The 20,000-nt window shown below is 51.0% G+C and overlaps 1 protein-coding gene across 1 annotated transcript in view; it reads left to right on the top strand.

Moving 5' to 3' along the window:
- fes (FES proto-oncogene, tyrosine kinase) overlaps positions 1-20,000 on the top strand; it is a 39,841-nt gene that overhangs the window by 1,586 nt on the left and 18,255 nt on the right. Inside the window, exons 2-5 of the mRNA XM_055662597.1 lie at positions 8,355-8,582; positions 8,785-8,958; positions 11,354-11,450; positions 13,685-13,868. Coding sequence (XP_055518572.1) covers positions 8,364-8,582; positions 8,785-8,958; positions 11,354-11,450; positions 13,685-13,868 — 674 coding nt within the window. The 5' untranslated portion in view covers positions 8,355-8,363. The remainder of the gene's footprint in view (positions 1-8,354; positions 8,583-8,784; positions 8,959-11,353; positions 11,451-13,684; positions 13,869-20,000) is intronic.

Raw genomic sequence — 20,000 nt, 5'->3', positions numbered from 1 at the left:
GAGGGAGCGCCTCACCTGTTCTTGCCCCCTCCCCCCCCTCCCCACCACAAGGATGTTTTAGTTTAGTTTAATGTCACCTGCAGCAAGTTACAGCAAACAACTTTATAGAAAGGAACTGCAGATGCTGGTTTATACCGAAGATATAGACACAAAGTGCTGGAGTAACTCAGCTGGACAGGCAACATCTCTGGAGACAAAGGATATGGGGACGTTTCGGTTCGGGACCCTTCTTCAGACTGAGCAACATTTTTGTCATGTGCTAACTGGTTAATGGAAAGACTATACATGATTACAATCGAGCCGTCCACAATGTACAGATACAGGGGGTAACGTTTAGTGCAAGTTAAAGTCCAGTTATGTCAGATTAAAAATAGTCCGAGGGTCTCCAACGAGGTGGATGGTAGATGGTAGGTCAGGACTGCTCTCTAGTTGGTGAGAGGATGGTTCAGATGCCTCATAGCAGTCGGGAAGAAAATGAGGAGCGGAGTCTCAACCCGAAATGTCACCTTTGCTCCATAGATGCTGCCTCACCCGCTGAGTTTCTCCAACATTTTTGTCCACCTCTGAATCTGGAGGTGCGCGTTTTCACGCTTCTGTACCTCTTGCTTGATGGGAGAGGGGAGAAGAGGGAGTGAGACTGGTCCTTGATGATGCTGCTGGCCTTGCTGAGGCAGCGTGAAGTGTAGATGGAGTCAATGGAAGGGAGGTTGCTTAAGAAGGAACTGCAGATGCTGGAAAAATCGAAGGTAGCGGGTGCGGCAGTATCTATGGAGCGGAGGAAATAGGCAACGTTTCGGGGCTCGTTGTGGGGGGCCGCGGAGGGGGGGGGAGGTCAGTACTCCCAATGGGAGCCATAGTCTGGGCTGGGTTTGGGGTTCCACACCAGCCACGTTCCCAACTCGGGACTGGAGAGAGGAGGGGGAGAAGGGGGGAGGGGGGGGGGGGGGGACGGGGGGGGGGGGGGGGGGGGGGGGAGACATAGGGACGGACCCAGTAACGTCAGCATTAAACTGGCTTCACAGCCCCTGTATCAAACTTACAAAATTCTTAAGGGGTTGGACAGGCTAGATGCAAGAAGATTGTTCCCGATGTTGGGGAAGTCCAGGACAAGGGGTCACACAGTTTGAGGATAAGGGGGAAATCTTTTAGGACCGAGATGAGAATTTTTTTTTTCACACAGAGAGTGGTGAATCTGTGGAATTCTCTGCTACAGAGGGTAGTTGAGGCCACAGTTCATTGGCTATATTTAAGAGGGAGTTAGATGTGGCCCTTGTGGCTAAAGGGATCAGGGGGTATGGAGAGAAGGCAGGTACGGGATACTGAGTTGGATGATCAGCCCAGGGACAATGCCAATTGGTCAGTATGGATAAGGTCGGGCTGAAGGGCCTGTTTCCGTGCTGAGAGAGAATCGTTCCATTCCCTGCATATCCACATCTATCCAGCTTTAACCACAAGGTTCCTCATCTTGGGCTCTGTCATAAGTGATAGGAGCAGAATTGGGCCATTCGGCCCATCTAGTCTACTCCGCCATTCAATCATCCGGCTCAAGAGAAACCAATTCATGCCCAATCCCCTTATTTCCTCTCAAGGCCCTGTGAGCCTTCTGCCCGCGCACTCTCCAAATCCTTCCTGTAACGGTGCTCTGAAAACATAACTTGGCTCAGTTGGAAGAACGAGGCAGCTGCACGGACTCGAGACAGTCCCCACATTCCAAAGACGTGCGGGTTTGTAGTATAATCGGCATTTGTGAATTGGCCCCAGTGTGTAGGGAGTGGGTGGGAAAGTGGGATAACATGGAACTGGTGTAAGGGTGATTGATGGTCAGTGTGGACTCGACAGGCCGAAGGGCCTGTTTCCATGCTGTATCTCCGAACAGAATGGTTTTTATAAGAGGTTCGGGCAGACGTGGATAAGAAGGGATTCGAGGGATATGAGCTGAACGGGACAATGCATTCTCCTTCTTCTTCTTGCATGTGGCGTGCACAGCCTAAAGTTGTAGGACAACTTGTTCTATTTGACTGTGCACGCCGGGTTGATTGCAAACCTCTGGCTGAATAAATCCCTTCTCATCTCCTTTTGGTTCAGTTTATTTTATTGCCATGTACCAAAAGGCTTTTGTTGCGTGCTACCCAGTCAGCCGAAGGACTATACATGATTAAACCCCTGACCCATGGTACGAGTTCATTCCAAGAGCTCTCTCCCGAGTTTGTCCTGATTCCAACTCGGAGGTTTACGGTAATGGCCACTAGTCGGTACTCGGGGCTCTCGTGGACATTGTTCATCATGTTGATAAATCTTCACGAGTCTTCCCGTGCTTACCTGCCGTTAGCGAGTCTTCCCGAGTACCTGCCGTTAGCGCTAAGAGACGTCCCCGAGCTCCGACGTACCCGCTACGTTCATTCTCCGTGCTTACCACGAGTTTGATTTTTTTAAAACTCGGGAGAGCTCTTGGAATGAACTCGTACAGTGGGACAGGGCCATTACAATTTAGGCATTTACACTTTATTCTCTCCCACTAGTTGAAACATCCACTCAACATTGTGGCCCAGCTTCCCAGGGACTTGTCTCTGAATCCCAACCTGTGGCAACAAACAGGAAAGCAGTGGCACCATTTAGTCTGTTGTGGCTTCCCTGCACCAGTCATTCACTCAGTCCCCCCCACCCCCACCCCTCTCGCTCTCCACAGCCCTGTGACCCTTCACCTCGTCCAGGTCCCCCTGAGAGATGTACAAAAGGAAGCGCAGACTCTGGTTCAAGCCGAAGACCGACAACAAAAGCTGGAGTAACTCAGCGGGGACCGGCAGCATCTCTGGAGAGAAGGAATGGGTTGTGATGTTTCAGGTCAAGACTCTCCGGGTCTGAAGAAGGGTCTCGACCCGAAACGTCACCCATTCTTTCTCTCCAGAGATGCTGCCTGCCCCGCTGAGTTACTCCAGCATTTTGTGTCTATCTACCAGTCTCAATATTTCATAACTATTGCGATAGTAATATTAAATACAACATCAAATAAGCTCTGAGCTGCAACAGGCCTTCATTATCCTGATCCTCACCTACAAAGCCCTCCACCATCTGCCCCCCCCCCCCCCCCATATCTCACTGACCTTCTCTCCCCCTACCAACCCTCACGGTCCCTCAGATCCACATTTGCCGGTCTCCTCTCCATCCACAAGTCCAACCTCCGCAGTTTTGGGGACAGAGCCTTCTCCAGGGCAGCTCCCAGGCTCTGGAACTCCCTCCCCCAACTGATCCGCAATTCCGTGTCCCTCACCATCTTCCAGTCCCGCCTCGACCCATCTCTTCACCTCTGCCTATCCTTAGCCCCACGTCCCCCTCCCTTTTCATCTGTGCATTATTTGCCTCATATTGTGTTTTGTATTGAATTCTGTCTTTACTTTGTGTACTAGTCATGTCTCTACTATTTATTTCATTCCACTTACATGTTTTTCCTCTACCTGCTAAATATTTGTAAGGTGTCCTTGAGACTCTTGAAAGGCGCCCATAAATAAAATTTATTATTTATTATTATTCATTATTATTGCACGATATTTATCATTTATTGAGATCGAGTATGTGTGCATGTGTATACACACACACTGAACTTTTATTCTTCTCCTGCTATGTACTATACTTATATATACTGTTGTGATGCAGCAAGCAAGAATCTCATTGTCCGATCTGGGACACATGACAATAAAACACTCTTGCCCCTTGACTCGTGCCTGCGATGGTATCTTTAATACAACACTGGTATTCTTAGAATAAAGGGGAGGTCATTTAAGACTGAGGTGAGAAAAAACTTTTTCACCCAGAGAGTTGTGAATTTGTGGAATTTCCTGCCACAGAGGGCAGTGGAGGCCAAGTCACTGGATGGATTTAAGAGAGAGTTAGATAGAGCTCTAGGGGCTAGTGGAGTCAAGGGATATGGGGAGAAGGCAGGCACGGGTTATTGATAGGGGATGATCAGCCATGATCACAATGAATGGCGGTGCTGGCTCGAAGGGCCGAATGGCCTCCTCCTGCACCTGTTGTCTATGTTTCTAACACTTCGAGTCGTTCACGTCGTCGTGATGAAGAGGCTTGTGTGACCACATGATTTTGAGAGCGATGCCGTCGGAGGCACCGGCTTCTGGCCGGGCGAGCCATGGCGGTAAGGTCGAGGCTCGAGGAGGAGAGCCCAGACCAAGAGCGATCCAACCTACAGGACCTCAACGGCGGACAAAGTTATCCTGAACTCAACGGCTGTGAAGGCGGATGAAGGCTGCAACGGCTGTGAAGGCGGATGAAGGCTGCAACGGCTGTGAAGGCGGATGAAGGCTGCAACGGCTGTGAAGGCGGATGAAGGCTGCAACGGCTGTGAAGGCGGATGAAGGCTGCAACGGCTGTGAAGGCGGATGAAGGCTGCAACGGCTGTGAAGGCGGATGAAGGTTGCAACGAGAAGGCGGATGTAGGCTGCAACGGCTGTGAAGGCGGATGAAGGCTGCAACGTGAAGGCGGATGTAGGCTGCAACGGATCCATCAGCTCCACTCATCTTGGTTCCCTTGCCATTGGATGAGTTGGCTGATTTGTGAAGGACCGTGCGTGCGTGCGCATCTTGGAGCGCAATGTCAAGGACACGTTAAACAAACACACGCACAGGCGCCTTCGTTCTGTGAGCAGCACAAAACTTCAAAGGACTCCATAAGCCACCTGAGAGTCCATATAAACAGCAGAACGTAGACCATCATCCACGACCTCCAGGGATAGCCACGACAACGAACACAACAAACAGATCTCAATGAATAGTATCCCAATAGTATTTCCTCCTCACTCTACACTTAATGCTTTCAATAAGCAATTCTTGCCTCGAGTGCCTGGGCAGAGGTTTTATTTATCTCTTTATTGATTTATTTCATCAATGTATTTTGTGGGGATCTGAATACATTGGTGTGATATTACAGTGCAAACGGTTTTGAGACCTTACAGTGCGTTGGTCTTGAAAATCAGGATCTGAAAGTTGTTGAGCGATGGGACTCGTGAACTTCCTCCTTTGAAGGAGGGAGCACACTTTAGCAACGAGCGATCGCGTGAAGCAGCGTGGAAACGGGTCCCCGCCGCCCAACGTTGCCCAAGAGCGGGTCACGGTGGCGCAGCGGTAGAGTTGCTGCCTTGCGGCGAATGCAGCGCCGGAGACCCGGGTTCGATCCCGACTGCGGGTGCTGCCTGTACGGAGTTTGCACGTTCTCCCCGTGACCTGTGTGGGTTTTCCTCGAGATCTTCGGTTTCCTCCCACACTCCAAAGACGTACAGGTTCGTTAGTTAATTGGCTTGGTAAATGTTTTTTTTAAATTGTGCCCAGTGTGTGTTGGATCGCTGGTCGGTGCGGACCAGGTGGGCTGAAGGGCCTGTTTCCGCGCTGTATCTCTAAACTAAACCCACCAACATGTCCCATCCACACTAGTCCCACTTGCCTATGTTTGGCCCATATCCCTCTAAAACTGTCCTATCCATGTACCTGTTTAACTGTTCCTTAAACGTTGAGATAGTTCCTGCACTGCGCTCCCAAACTCGTGTCCAAACTGGAGTTGTAAACGGCAGGTGAACCTCTTCCCCACTCACACCCCCACCTCCAGAGTTCATGTTCATAAGTTTGTAAAAGATAGGAGAAGAATTAGGCCATTCGGCCCATCAAGTCTACTCCACCATTCAATCATGGCTGATCTCGTAGTGCAGTGTAGTGTATACAAGGTTAATTCCTGGGATGGCGGGACTGTCATATGCTGAGAGAATGGAGCGGCTGGGCTTGTACACTCTGGAGTTTAGAAGGATGAGAGGGTGTCACATTGAAACATATAAGATTGGTAAGGGTTTGGACACGCTAGAGGCAGGAAACATGTTCCCGATGTTGGGGAAGTCCAGACCCAGGGGCCACACGCAGTTTAAGAATAAGGAGTAAGCCATTTAGAATGGAGACGAGGAAACACGTTTTCTCACAGAGAGTGGTGAGTCTGTGGAATTCTCTGCCTCAGAGGGCGGTGGAGGCCGGTTCTCTGGATGCTTTCAAGAGAGAGCTGGATAGGGCTCTTAAAGATATGGGGAGAAGGCAGGAACGGGGTACTGATTGGGGATGATCAGCCATGATCACATTGAATGGCGGTGCTGGCACGATGGGCCGAATGGCCTACTCTTGCACCTATTGTCTATTGTCTATTGTCTCCCCTCATCCTCCTGCGCTCCATGGAATAGAGACCCAGCCTACTCAACCTCACCCTATAGCTCACACCCTCTAGTCCTGGCAACATCCTCGTAAATCTTCTCTGAACCCGTTGAAGCTTCACAATATCTTTCCAATAACATGGTGCCCAGAGCTGAACACAATATTCTAAATGTGGTCTCACCAGCTGTGGTGACAGGTTTTAATCTCGTTTCATATGGTGGTGGTGCTGGCTCGAAGGGCCGAATGGCCTACTCCTGCACCCTATTGTCTATTGTCTATCTATCTCTCCCATTAACCCCTCTCCCTGAGGTGGGGAACTCTCTGAGGGATGTTTAAACAGGTCCTTGTGCTGTATTTAAGAGGGAACTGCAGATGTTGGAGAATCGAAGGTTACACAAAAAAGCTGGAGAAACTCAGCGGGTGCAGCAGCATCTATGGAGCGAAGGAAATAGGCAACGTTTCGTCCCGAAACCCTTCGGGTTTCGACCCGAAACGTTGCCTATTTCCTTTGGGTTTCGTCCCGAAACGTTGCCTATTTCCTTCGCTCCATAGATGCTGCTGCACCCGCTGAGTTTCTCCAGCTTTTTTGTGTAACCTCCTTGTGCTGTATGTTGAGGGCAAGGACTTCCATGAATTGGAACCCAGGGACCTTTCACCTCACCGCAAAGTAAATTCTTTTTGGTTTGCAACGGCCAAGCTCAGCACTTCCTCATCTTGGCCGTCACCTTCTCCAGTGTGACTTCCTCCTCAATTTACTGGCACTTGCTGGCCCCGTGCCAAGCTAATGTGTTGATATAGGCACCGCCTCGACATGCCCAGCTTTGTCCTTGTCACAAAGCATCTGGATAAATCAGCTGTAACTCCAACCATCAGGCATCTGAAACAGCCGCCCTCCATCCAGAGAGGCGTCCGAACCTGCCATCTCCCTCACTGGGGACCCTCAGACTATCTTTAATCGGACTTTACAGGACTCTATCTTGCACTGAACGCTATTCCCTTCATCCTGTATCTGTACACTGTGGACGGCTCGATTGTAATCATGTATTGTCTTTAGTTTAGAGATACAGTGTGGAAACAGGCCCTTCGCACCCACCTGCGATCCCCTGCACATTAACACTACCCCAGGGATGATTTTACACGTATACCAAGTCAAATCACCTACAAACCTGTACGTCTTTGGAGTGTGGGAGGAAACCGAAGATCTCGGAGAAAACCCACGCAGGTCACGGGGAGGATGTACAAACTCCGTACAGACAGCACCCGTGGTCGGGATCAAAGCCCTGGTCTCCGGCGCTGCAAGCGCTGTAAGGCAGCAACTCTACCGCTGAGCCACCATGTCCGCAGTGTAGTCTTATAGACCTGGGTTCGATCCTGACTGTAGTGTTGCCTTACGGAGTTTTTAAACGTTCTCCCTGTGACCGCGTGCGTTTCCCTCGGTGTTCCGGTTTCCTCCCACACTCCAAAGACGTGCAGGTTTGCAGTTGAAGTGTCTTCTGTAAATTGTCCCTACTGTGTAGGATAGAACTGGTGTGCGGGTGATCGCTGGTCGGCAGGGACTCGGTGGGCCGAAGGGCCTGTTTCCACACTGTTTCTCTGAAACTAAAAACACGGATCTGTGGTGGATGTTCCATCCTCAGTGCAGGAGGAAGAGGTCGGGGCCATGGCCTGGGTCTATTGTGTTTTTACGAAATGAAAGTTAGTTTCCTGTTTCAAGTTCCACAATGTCAGTGCCTCTCTCAGCTTCCCTTCAATGCATTTGTGTACGCCATGTCCCATAACATCAAATCCCACTCAGAGGAGAGGGGGTGATCTGAGGTAGACAAAAGTGCTGGAGAAACTCAGCGGGTGAGGCAGCATCTATGGAGCGAAGGAAATAGGCAACGTTTCGGGTGAAGGGCGTGTCCCACTTTCACGACCTAATTCACAACCTTTTTTACTCGTGGACATTTTTCATCATGTTGATAAAACGCCCCGACCTACTTGATGCCACGAGTACTCACGACAAACATCACGACCTGCTACGACCTCGTGACGACCACGCTGTGAGTACGAGTCAAGGGCAAACCCGGCAGAGGTCGTGAAAGTGGGACAGGCCCTTTATTCTACTCCTATCACTTTTGACCTCATGACGTGACCTTGTGACTCTCCCCCCCATGCAGGTGCGGGGGATGGGCTTCAGCGAGGACCTGTGGTGCCCGCAGAGCCATGCGGTGCTGCTGCGGCTGCAGGACTCGGAGCTGCGGCTGCTGGACGTGATGAAGAAGTGGATGAGCAGCCGTGTGCGCAGTGACCGGGAGTATGGCGGGCTGCTGCACCAGATGTTCACCCAGGCCGAGCGGCAGGAGGGCCTGGCCACGGGGGGAGAGTACCTCAGCCAGCTGGGCAAGGTGGGTGGGTGGGGGCCCGCACTGTGGGGGGGGGGGGGGGGGGGACTGCATTGGGGTGGGGGGGCGCTGTGAGGGAGGGGCACCACTAAGGGAGCACTGGCATGTGTGTGGGTTGGGGCATATGAATCTGAGTGTGAGTGTGTGAGTGAGTATGTGCGAGCTTGCAGCTGCCACTACTCTCCCCCCTGTGTTTATGCCACAGTCCTGGGCCACGGTGGTGGGGCAGACGGAGACACTGAGCCGGGTGATGCGCCGGCACGCGGACGACCTGAGCTCGGGCCCCATCAACAAGTTGACCTTGCTCATCCGCGACAAGCAGCTGCTGAAGAAGACCTACAGCGAGCAGTGGCAGCAAGTCCATCAGGAGCTGCTCAAGGTACAGAGGGGCTTCCATGGAGAGACCCAACCCCAGAGATATAACTAGGGTCGCCAACTTCCTCACTCCCAAATAAGGGACAAATTCCCCACGGCAATTCGTTGACCGACTCGGCCGTGGCTGGGCGGGTGAATGATGAGTTGGCCCCGGGTGCTGGACTGTACACAAAGCCCAGCCGGGGCGGGCCAGCTGAGTTGGCCCAGGCACCTATCAAACATCCAGCACCCCATCCAACTCGTGAACCGATGATCGGCCGTGACAAGGAGGGGTGGTGGCGGTGTCGGCGGTAAGCGAAGGTCCGAATGTCGGACAGCTGGCTGGGCTGGCGACCGACCGACCGACCAACTGGCGAGGTGCTGCTGCTGCACTCCATGGGCTGCACTACGTCGGGACGGGTGAGGCGGGGGCTGGACGCGGCGCTCCAAAACCTATCAGACCCAAGTAGTAGCGGTCAAATATGGGACAAGGGCGTTCCCGTACGGGACAAAACCAATTCAGCCCAATATACGGGATGTCCCGGCTAATATGGGACAGTTGGCATCCCTAGATATATAACACACTGGGACAATCCCTATCACTCTGACCCTCCCCATCCCCCACCCCGGGCATCTGACACACCGGGACACTCCCCACCCCTCCCCCTCACCCTCCCGAGGTCAGTATTGAACCCTGGTGTCCAGTGCAATGAGGCAGCACAACTAATCGTATCCGACAACCCCGATACGATTTTTCGAATTAGTTAACCAGGGAGCTCAAATAGAAAAGAATTGAAAGTGGATCGACACAAAACGAGGGAATAACTCAGCGGGCCAGGCAACATCACTGAGGAAGACAGTGGCGTCAATACTCATAGAGCCACTCCCTCACAGCCCCAGATATTTGGGACCAATCCTGACTTCGAGCGCTGTCTTTTTGGAGTTTGCACGTTCTCCCTGCGACCGTGTGGGTTTTCGTCCAGGTGCTCCGGGTTCCACCCACAACCCAAAGACGTGCGGATTTGTAGTTTATTTGGCGTCTGTTCATTGCACCTAGTGTGTAGGAGTGGAATAATATAGGGCTGGTGATCCTGAAAATGTGACGATTTGGGTCTGATGAGAATCTTCCTGAAGAAGGGTCCCGACTCGAAATGCCACCTTTAAATTTAGTTTAGAGATACACCGCGGAAACAGGCCCTTTCGGCCCACCGAGTCCGTGCCGACCAGCGATCCCCGCACATTAGTCACGTCAAGTCAAGTCACTTTTATTTCTATAGCACATTTAAAAAATAACTCTCGTTGGCCAAAGTGCTTTACATTGGTGGAGCTACTAACGTTACACAACATTGGTTGATAGATTAAGTACATACATAAATACATACATATAGCCCTCCCTCAGAGGATGTCAAGAAAGGCTCGAGAGTAAAGATGAGTTTTAAGTCTCGACTTAAAAAAGTCGACGGAGGGGGCAGTCCTGATGGCTGTTCCACAGTCTAGGACATTAACACCATCCTATACCCACTAGGGATAGTTTTTACACATGCACCAACCTAATTAACCTACAAACCTGGACGTATTTGGAGTGTGGGAGGAAATCGAAGATCTCGGAGAAAACCCACGCAGAGCACATGCAAACTCCATACAGACAGCACCCGTATTCAGGATCGAACTCGGGTCTCCGGAGCTGCTTTCGCTGTACGGCAGCAACTCTCCCGCTGCGCCACCGTGACCCGCCCCAACACACCCGGGACAATTTCCAATTGCTTACCAAAGCCAATGAACCTATCCACGTTCTACAGGGTTCTGCCCGACCTGCTGAGTTACTTTGTGACTTTCCGACTGTTTTATCTGTGGCTGCAGCCCCACCTGGCTACACCACCCTCTGACTGAGTCACCTCAGCACTGCAATGAGAAATGCTGACTGAGGAATTCTGGTTTCCTGCTAAAGGGTCCATGTAGCAGTAAATGGTGGTGTGGGTGGAGGAGGGTAATGGCACTACACACACACATGTCACCGACTGCCTTAACGTCACCTATTTCCTTCGCTCCATAGATGCTGCCTCACCCGCTGAGTTTCTCCAGCATTTTTGCCCGCCTTACTCATAGCCGAAAACACAAACCGGTTTGTCGAGTTTCTGCATTGCAAAATAATTGCCGGGAAGTTAAATGGCAGGTGCTGGCATTTTCGGGAAAGGACAAAGTGCTGGAGGAATCCAGCGGTCAGGCAGCATCTGTGGAGAAAATGGACAGGCAACATTGCAGTCTCGAGTCTGAAGAAGGGTCCCATCCCTATCAGTTCCCTCCACAGACTCACAACCCTCTGTGGGGAAATATGGCGGTGCTGGCTGGAAAAGGCCTCATGGCCGACTCCTGCACCTATTTGTCTCTGCTCTATGCTACTAAGATGCTCTGATTTACAGCACACACAGAATGAAATCGAGAAGTTGAAGTCCCAATATCGACAGCAGGCCAAGGAAGTGAACACAGCAAAGAAACGATATCATGAGGCCAGCAAAGGTGAGCGTGACGGGGCCGAGGTGGAGAGAGGAACAGTGGCTCATAAGTTCTAGGTGCAGGAGTAGGCCATTCGGCCCTTCGAGCCTGCACCACCATTCAATATGATCATGGCTGATCATCCAACTCAGTAACCCATCCCTGCCTTCTCTCCACACCCCCTGATCCCTTTAGCCACAAGGGCCACATCTAACTCCCTCTTAAATATAGCCAATGAACTGGCCTCAACTGTGGCAGAGAATTCCACAGATTCACCACTCTCTGTGTAAAAAATTATCTTCTCATCTCAGTCCTAAAATACTTCCCTCATATCCTTAAACTGTGACCCCTAGTTCTGGACTTCCCCAACATCGGGAATAATCTTCCTGCATCTAGCCTGTCCAACCCCTTAAGAATTTTGTAAGTTTCTATAAGATCCCCCCTCAATCTTCTGAATTCTAGCGTTTACAAGCAGAGTCTATCCAGTCTTTCTTCATATGAAAGTCCTGACATCCCAGGAATCAGTCTGGTGAACCTTCTCTGTGCTCCCTCATGGCTGATCTATATTTCCCTCTCAACCCCATTCTCCTGCTTTCTCCCCACAACCTCTGCTACCCGTACTAATTAAGAATGCCAATCTCCGCCTTAAAAATATCCATTGACTTGACCTCCACTACCCACTGTTTGTTTATTGCAAGATAAAGTTCAGAAAAGTCCAGATAGATCATTGGTAAACATAGAAGGTTGGTGTGGGAGGAGGGCATTCGGCCCTTCGAGCCAGCACCGCCATTCAATATGATCATGGCTGATCATCCAGCTTTTATCAGGTAGGCCAGGACTGTTCTCTGGTCGTGGTGGGATGGTTCAGTGGCCTGATAACAGCTGGGAAGAAACTGACCCTGAATCTGGAGGAGTGCGTTTTCACACTCTTGCCTGATGGGAGAGAGGGGAGAAGAGGGAGTGACCCGGGGTGGAATTCCTCACCTTTAAACCGGTCACCAGTGGGAGAGCAGCTCGGAAGCTGTGAACCGTCACAAACAATTTCCTCTCCGGCCCAGCAAAGGTCTTTTCTGCAAATCCTGATACCTTCCTGTGTTCCGATTCAGCATGGAGACGATGGGCTGAAGGGCCTGTTTCCGTGCTATACAGCTGAATGACCCTCACACAACAAACAGAAATGCTAGGGCAGCGCGGTGGTGCAGCGGTAGAATTGCTGCCGTACGGTGCCAGAGACCCGGCTCTGATCCTGACCACGGTTGTACATTCTCCCCGTGACCTGCCTGGGATTTCTCCGACATCTTCGGTTTCCTCCCACACACTCCCAAAACGTACAGGTTTGTAGGTCAATTGGCTTTGTATAAATGTAAAACTGTCCCTAGTGTGTGCAGGATAGTATTGATGTGCGGGGATCGCAGGTGGGCCGAAGGGCCTGTTTCTGTGCTATATCTCTTAACTAAACTAAACTAAACTATTTTGCTGGCCAGGCAGCATCTGTGAAGAGAGAATGTTTCAGGTCTGAGCCCCTTTTTCCGAATGGCTGGCATTTATACCACATGATTCACAACATTAGTAATACAGCATTTAAACAGGCCCTTCGGCCCAACCCATCCATGCCGACCAAGGTATCCATGTGTGCAAGTCCAATCTAAATGGAATTTGCATGTTCTCCCCGTGACCTGCGTGGGTTTGCTCTGAGATCTTCGGTTTCCTCCCACACTCCAAAGACGTGCAGGTTTCCAGGTTAATTCGCTTGGTAAAATTGTCAATTGTCCCTAGTGTGTGTCTGCAGAGTGTTAATGTGTGGGGATCGCTGGTCGGCACAGACTCGGTGGGCTGAAGGGCCTGTTTCCTCTGTATCTCTAAACTAAACTAAACTAAACTAAACTAAACTAAACTAAACAAACCCTCTCAACCTTATATTCCTGTGGTATCTGATCCTCTAAAGCAACTTGGAGGGTTTTACTATTTTTAAAATACGTTGTTTTCTGAAACGTAGTTCTTCATTGGACAAAATTAGGCTGGAGTGACTCAGCGGGTCAGGCAGCATCTCTGGGAGACTCAGATAAGCAATGTCTATGGTCGGGACCCTTCTTCAGATGGAAACCTAAAATTGGAGTGTTGAATGGTCATACCATTGGGTTTAGGAATGTAGGCGGATGGGTTGAGGGACATGGTGTTGTGTGGTGGGATCGGGACTGAGCTTCACGCTGGCCACAGCAGGGATGATGGCACGAATTTCTCTTTCTCTTCCGACCCAGACAAGGAGCGGGACAAAATGAAGGACAAGTACGTGAAGGCCACCATGAAGATGCACCTCCTGCACAACCAGTACGTGCTGGCGGTGCGTGCCGCCGAGGTTCACCACCAGCAGTACTACACGCTGGAGCTGCCGGGCCTGCTCGACGCCCTGCAGGAGCTGCACCAGGAGATGGTTCACATCCTGTATGTATAACCCCCACCGAGTCGCACCGAATCGCACCGCACCGCACCGCACCGCACCGCAACACACCGCACCGCACCGCAACACACCGCACCGCACCGCACCGCAACACACCGCACCGCACCGCACCGCAACCCACCACACCGCACCGCACCGCACCGCACCGCACCGCAACACACAGGGGGCATGGGGTGTTGGGGTCATGGTGGTTCACATCCTGGAGGTACAACCCCGCCGACACGCACCGAATCACACCCACCGCACCGCAACAAACGGGGGGCTGGAGTCATGGGTCAGGGACTGATGGGGTCACGAGTGTTGAGTCAAGGAGTGGTGGGGTCATGAGTGTTGGGGTTACAAGTGTTGGGGTCACGGATTGTTGAGGTCATGGAGTGTTGGGGTCATGGAGTGTTGGGGTCTGATGGGGTCATGAGTGTTGGGGTCATGGGTCGGGAGTGATGGGATCATGAGTGTTGGGGTCATGGAGTGTTGGGGTCATGGGTCAGGGAGTGTTGGAGTCATGGGTGTTGGAGTCATGGAGTGTTGGGGTCATGGAGTGTTGGGGTCATGGAGTGTTGGGGTCATGGGTCGGGACTGATGGGGTCATGAGTGTTGGGGTCATGAGTGTTGAGGTCACATGTGTTGGGGTCATGAGAGTGTTGGGGTCATGGGTCGGGACTGATGGGGTCATGTGTGTTGGGGTCATTGGTCAGGGACTGTTGGGATCATGAGTGTTGGGGTCATGGGTCACTGTTGGGGACTGTTGGGGTCATGGGTGTTGAGGTGAGTGTTGGGGTCATGGGTCAGGGACTGATGGGGTCATGGAGTCATGGGACCAGCAGGTGCTGGGGTACACAAGCCCTGCAGCACAGAAACCAGCCCTTCGGCCCATCTCTCCCGTGCTGTCCAAGATGTCCCATCAAGACATGTTCCATTTGCCCGTGATTGACCCGTATCCATCCAAACCTTTTAGAGTCTCGGAGTCATGGCACTGTGCAGCTTGGAAACAGGCCCTTCAGCCCACCTTGTCCATGCTGACCAGGTTGGCATATTGGGCCAGTCCCATTTCCCTGCATTTGGCCCTTAGCCCTCTTCTTCATTTAAATTATTTTCTCTAAATCTCTTTTTTACTTCCTTCCCTCCCTCTTTCTCTCATTCACTTTTCCCCCTCTCCTTCTCTCCCTCTTTCTCTCATTCGCTTTCCCCCTCTCCTTTCTCTCCCTCTTTCTCTCATTCGCTTTCCCCCCTCTCCTTTCCTTTCCCTCAGTTTCTCCGTTTCTTTCTTTTGCCTCCTTCCACCCAATGTACGAGAGAGAGATTTGGCCCGGAGCAATGGCTGCACGGGGGTCGGGGGTCAGTGAGTCTCTAGTGTAACTCCACTGAGAAACTTCCTCAAGGTATGTCTACGTTGAAGAAGTCTCCCCTTGCCCCTTGTGGACATTCCCGACCCTGTGGTTGGAGGCCGATGGCGGGGAGATACTGAAATGGCCTTCCATTTCCCTCATCACTGCCCACGATAAACTCTCCCTGTATTCCCCCATCAAACACTCCCATGGAAGCAACAACTCTTGTAGAATCACACAGCATGGAAACAGGCCCTTTGGCCCATCATCCCTGCCGACCAAGATGCTCCATCTAAACTAGCCCCATTTGCCTGCATTAGACACAAACCTATCTAAACCATGTCTCAATCCAAATGTATTTTAAATGAGCCATGTGTAAGTGAAAGTCTGCAGATACTGGTTTCCTCAACTTCCTCTTCCTCTAGCACCATGTTCCGTATTCCCACCACACACTGTGTGGAAATGTTGGTTCCTGTACTTTTCCCTCTCATCGTAACCCTATGCCTTTTAGTTCTTTAACCCCCTGCTCTGGGTAAAACACTCTGTGCGTTCACCCTAGATGTTCCCCTCGTGATCTCATACACCTCTATAAGATCGCCCCTCATCCTCCTGTGCTCCCGGGAATAAAATCCCAGCCTGCCCAACCTCTCACTGTAGCTCAGGCCCTGGTGTTCTGGCAGCAACCTCGTAAATCTTCCCTCAGCTTCTTGTCAGGGTGACCTAAAACGGAACGGAGTGCTTCTAGTGCGGCCTCAGCAATGTTTTGGACAACCGTCATCTGTCCCCATTCATCCCCCCCTCCCCCCTCCCCCCCCCCACCCCTCCCCCTCCCGAGCTGTGGTGGTGCACAATATCCCGAGAGAAGGATCCGATATCCTGTCACTGGCCCCACCTGCCTGTGTTAAATCTTGTTCCCTCCACACCAATCCTATCCGTGTACCTGTCCAAATGTTTCTTAAACGTTGCCTCAACTATCTCCACCGACAGCTCGTTCTATTTACCTGCCATCCTTTGTGTTAAAAGAAAAGTTCCTATTAAATTTTTCTCCCCTTGCCTTCAACCTGTGTCCGCTGGTTCTTGATTCCACTAAAATACTTTGTGCATTCCCCTACTCTGGGCAAAAGACTGTGTGCATCCACCCGATCTATTCCACTCACAATAAGGGCGGCGCAGTGGTGCAGCGGTAGAGTTGCTGCCTTACAGCGCCAGAGACCCGGGTTCGATCCTGACTCAAGTGCTGTCTGTACGGAGTTTGGCAGCACCCGCGGACCGCGTGGGTCTTCTCTGGGAGCTCCGGTTTCCTTCCGCTTTCCAAACAAGTGTGCAGGTTTGTAGGCTTATTGGTATTGCTATAATTGAAAGATATAAGATTGTTAAAGGCTTGGACACAATGGAGGCAGGAAACATGTTCCCGATGTTGGGGGAGTCCAGAACCAGGGGCCACAGTTTAAGAATAAGGAGCAAGCCATTTAGAACGGAGACGAGGAAACACCTTTTCTCATGTGGAATTCTCTGCCTCAGAGGCAGGTTCTCTGGATGCTTTCAAGAGAGAGCTAGATAGGGTTCTTAAAGATAGCAGAGTCAGGGGATGTGGGGAGAAGGCAGGAACGGGGTACTGATTGGGGATGATCAGCCATGATCACATTGAATGGTGGTGATGGCTCGAAGGGCCAAATGGCCTACTCTTGCACCTATTGTCTGTTGTTTATTGTCTAATTGTAAATTGTCCCGAGTGTGAGTAGGATAGTGCGGGGATGGCTGGTCGGCACGGACTTGGTGGGCCGAAGGGCCTGTTTCAGCGCTGTATCTCTAAACTGAAGATAGAAACATAGAAACATAGAAATTAGGTGCAGGAGTAGGCCATTCGGCCCTTCGAGCCTGCACCGCCATTCAATATGATCATGGCTGATCATCCAACTCAGTATCCTGTACCTGCCTTCTCTCCATACCCCCGATCCCCTTAGCCACAAGGGCCACATCTAACTCCCTCTTAAATATAGCCAATGAACTGTGGCCTCAACTACCCTCTGTGGCAGAGAGTTCCAGAGATTCACCACTCTCTGTGTGAAAAAAGTTCTTCTCATCTCGGTTTTAACCCTTTAACAAAGATCACACCTTGTCCTGGGCTCTGAGCTCAGCTCTACTCCAGTGTTGCTGGATGGTTTAATTTGTCTCACCTCCCCTGTGTCATTCTGCGGCTGGGACTATTTCTGGGAGGTTGCACCACTATGTGTGCACACCGAGGTCCGCTGCTGCAGCCACATCCTGTTGATGAGAATTACTTGAACAACTCACACCCGCGCTGTTTATTTGTCCAGCTAATAATGAAACAGTGCGGTGTAGACACCGACACACCCCTTGCATGGGGGGGGCCAACAAGGAAGTAGATCTCAGGCCCCTCTCCGGGCTCGGGCTGGGCAGCACCTCACCCCTGGCACCCAGGGGCCCCGAATCTGGGTGAAAACTGTTAAGGGGGGATCTTATAGAAACGTACAAAATTCTTAAGGGGTTGGACAGGCTAGACGCAGGAAGATTGTTCCCGATGTTGGGGAAGTCCAGAACAAGGGGTCACACAGTTTAACGATAAGGGGGAAATCTTTTAGGACCGAGATGAGAAAAACATTTTTCACACAGAGAGTGGTGAATCTGTGGAATTCTCTGCCACAGAAGGTAGTTGAGGCCACAGTTCATTAGCTATATTTAAGAGGGAGTTAGATGTGGCCCTCGTCTCCGTTCTAAATGGAGAGAAGGCAGGTACAGGATACTGAGTTGGATGATCAGCCGTGATCATATTGAATGACGGTGCAGGTTCGAAGGGCTGAATGGCCTCTACTCCTGCACCTATTTTCTATGTTTCTATGATTCTGGCAATAGACATTTCGACAGCTACATAGATAGGAAAGGTTTGCAAGAAATATGTAGGAAGGAACTGCAGATGCTGGTTTCAACCGAAGATAGACACAAAATGCTGGAGTAACTCAGCGGGTCAGGCAGCATCTCTCCTTCTGGAGAGAAGGAATGGGTGACGTTTCGGGTCGACACCCTTCTTCGGACAGCCCAAAGGATCTCGACCCGAAATGTCGCCCATTCCTTCTCTCCAGAGATGCTGCCTGACCCGCTGAGTTACTCCAGCATTTTGTGTCTATCAAGATTTACAGGATATGGGCAGGCAGGTAGGACTAGTGTTGGTAGACAAAAGTGCTGGAGGAACTCAGCGGGTGCAGCAGCATCTACGGAGCGAAGGAAATCCAAAGGAAATAGGCAACGTTTCGGGACGAAACCCAAAGGGTTTCGGGCCGAAACGTTGCCTATTTCCTTCGCTCCATAGATGCTGCTGCACCCGCTGAGTTCCTCCAGCACTTTTGTCTACCTTCGATTTTCCAGCATCTGCAGTTCCTTCTTAATCACTAGGAAGAGTGTAGATGGGGCAACTTGGTTTGTATGGGAAAGTTGGGCTGAAAGGCCTGTTTCCATGCTGGGTGACTCTTACTCTAAATGTTCATCCCCATACAGCATTGAAGCAGGCCCTTCGGCCCAACTTACCCATCCCGACCAACATGTCCAACATCTATACTAGTCCCACCTGCCTGCATTTGCCCCATATCCATAGAAACAACGAACATAGGTGCAGGAGTAGGCCCTTCGAGCCTGCACCGCCATTCGATATGACCATGGCTGATCATCCAACTCAGTATCCCATCCCTGCCTTCTCTCCATACCCCCCTGATCCCTTTAGCCACAAGGGCCACATCTAACTCCCTCTTAAATATAGCCAATGAACTGTGGCCTCAACTACCTTCTGTGGCAGAGAATTGCACAGATTCACCACTCTCTGTGTAAAAAATGTTTTCCTCATCTCGGTCCTAAAAGACTTCCCTCTTATCCTTAAACTGTGTGACCCCTAGTTCTGGACTTCCCCAACATCAGGAATAATCTTCCTGCATCTAGCCTGTCCAACCCCTTAAGAATTTTGTAAGTTTCTATAAGATCCCCCCTCAATCTTCTGAATTCAAGCAAGTACAATCCCTTGCTATCTATGTCCCTGCGCCATAAAGGCCTCTTACATGTTGTGATAGCATCTGCTACAATTACCTCTTCCGACTGCTCATTCCATACACCCACCACCTTTTGAGTGGAAAAAAAAAAGTTGCCCCTCGTGTTCCTATTAAATCTCCCTCCCCCCCCCCCCCCCCCCTCCCACCCCGTCTGGTTAATGGTTCCCCTACTCTGGGTGAGAGACCGTGCATCTGCCCTCTCTGGCCCTCACAATTCAATAAGATCTTCCCTCATCCTCCTGCGCTCCAAGGAGTAGGATCCTAGCCTGCTCAACATCTCCTTGTAGCTCAGGCCCTCGTGTCCTGGCAACATCCATTTCAGCTTAGCAACATCCTTCCTGTAACAGGGTGACCATAACTGTGGCTGCATCAATGTCTCATGCAACTGTAACACACCCACCAAAGTCTAGACTCAATACTCTGACTGATGAAGCCAGTGTCAGACAGGCTGCTTCCGTGCTATACAGTATTATGACCCTCGCAATAAAAAAAAAGAAATGCATGATTACTCTGCTGGCTAGGCAGCATCTGTGGAGAGAGAATACACTACTTTATCTGAATGACAATAGACAATAGGTGCAGGAGTAGGCCATTCCGCCCTTCGAACCAGCACCGCCATTCAATGTGATCATGGCTGTTCATCCCCAATCAGTACCCCGTTCCTGCCTTCTCCTCATATCCCCTGACTCCGCTATCTTTAAGAGCTCTATCTTTAAAGCATCCAGAGAACCTGCCT

This window comes from Leucoraja erinacea, chromosome 36 (assembly GCF_028641065.1).
Source record: "Leucoraja erinacea ecotype New England chromosome 36, Leri_hhj_1, whole genome shotgun sequence".
Lineage (NCBI taxonomy): Eukaryota > Metazoa > Chordata > Chondrichthyes > Rajiformes > Rajidae > Leucoraja > Leucoraja erinaceus.
Note: the sequence above shows the minus strand (reverse complement) of the source record. Positions and strands in the feature narration are given on the sequence as shown.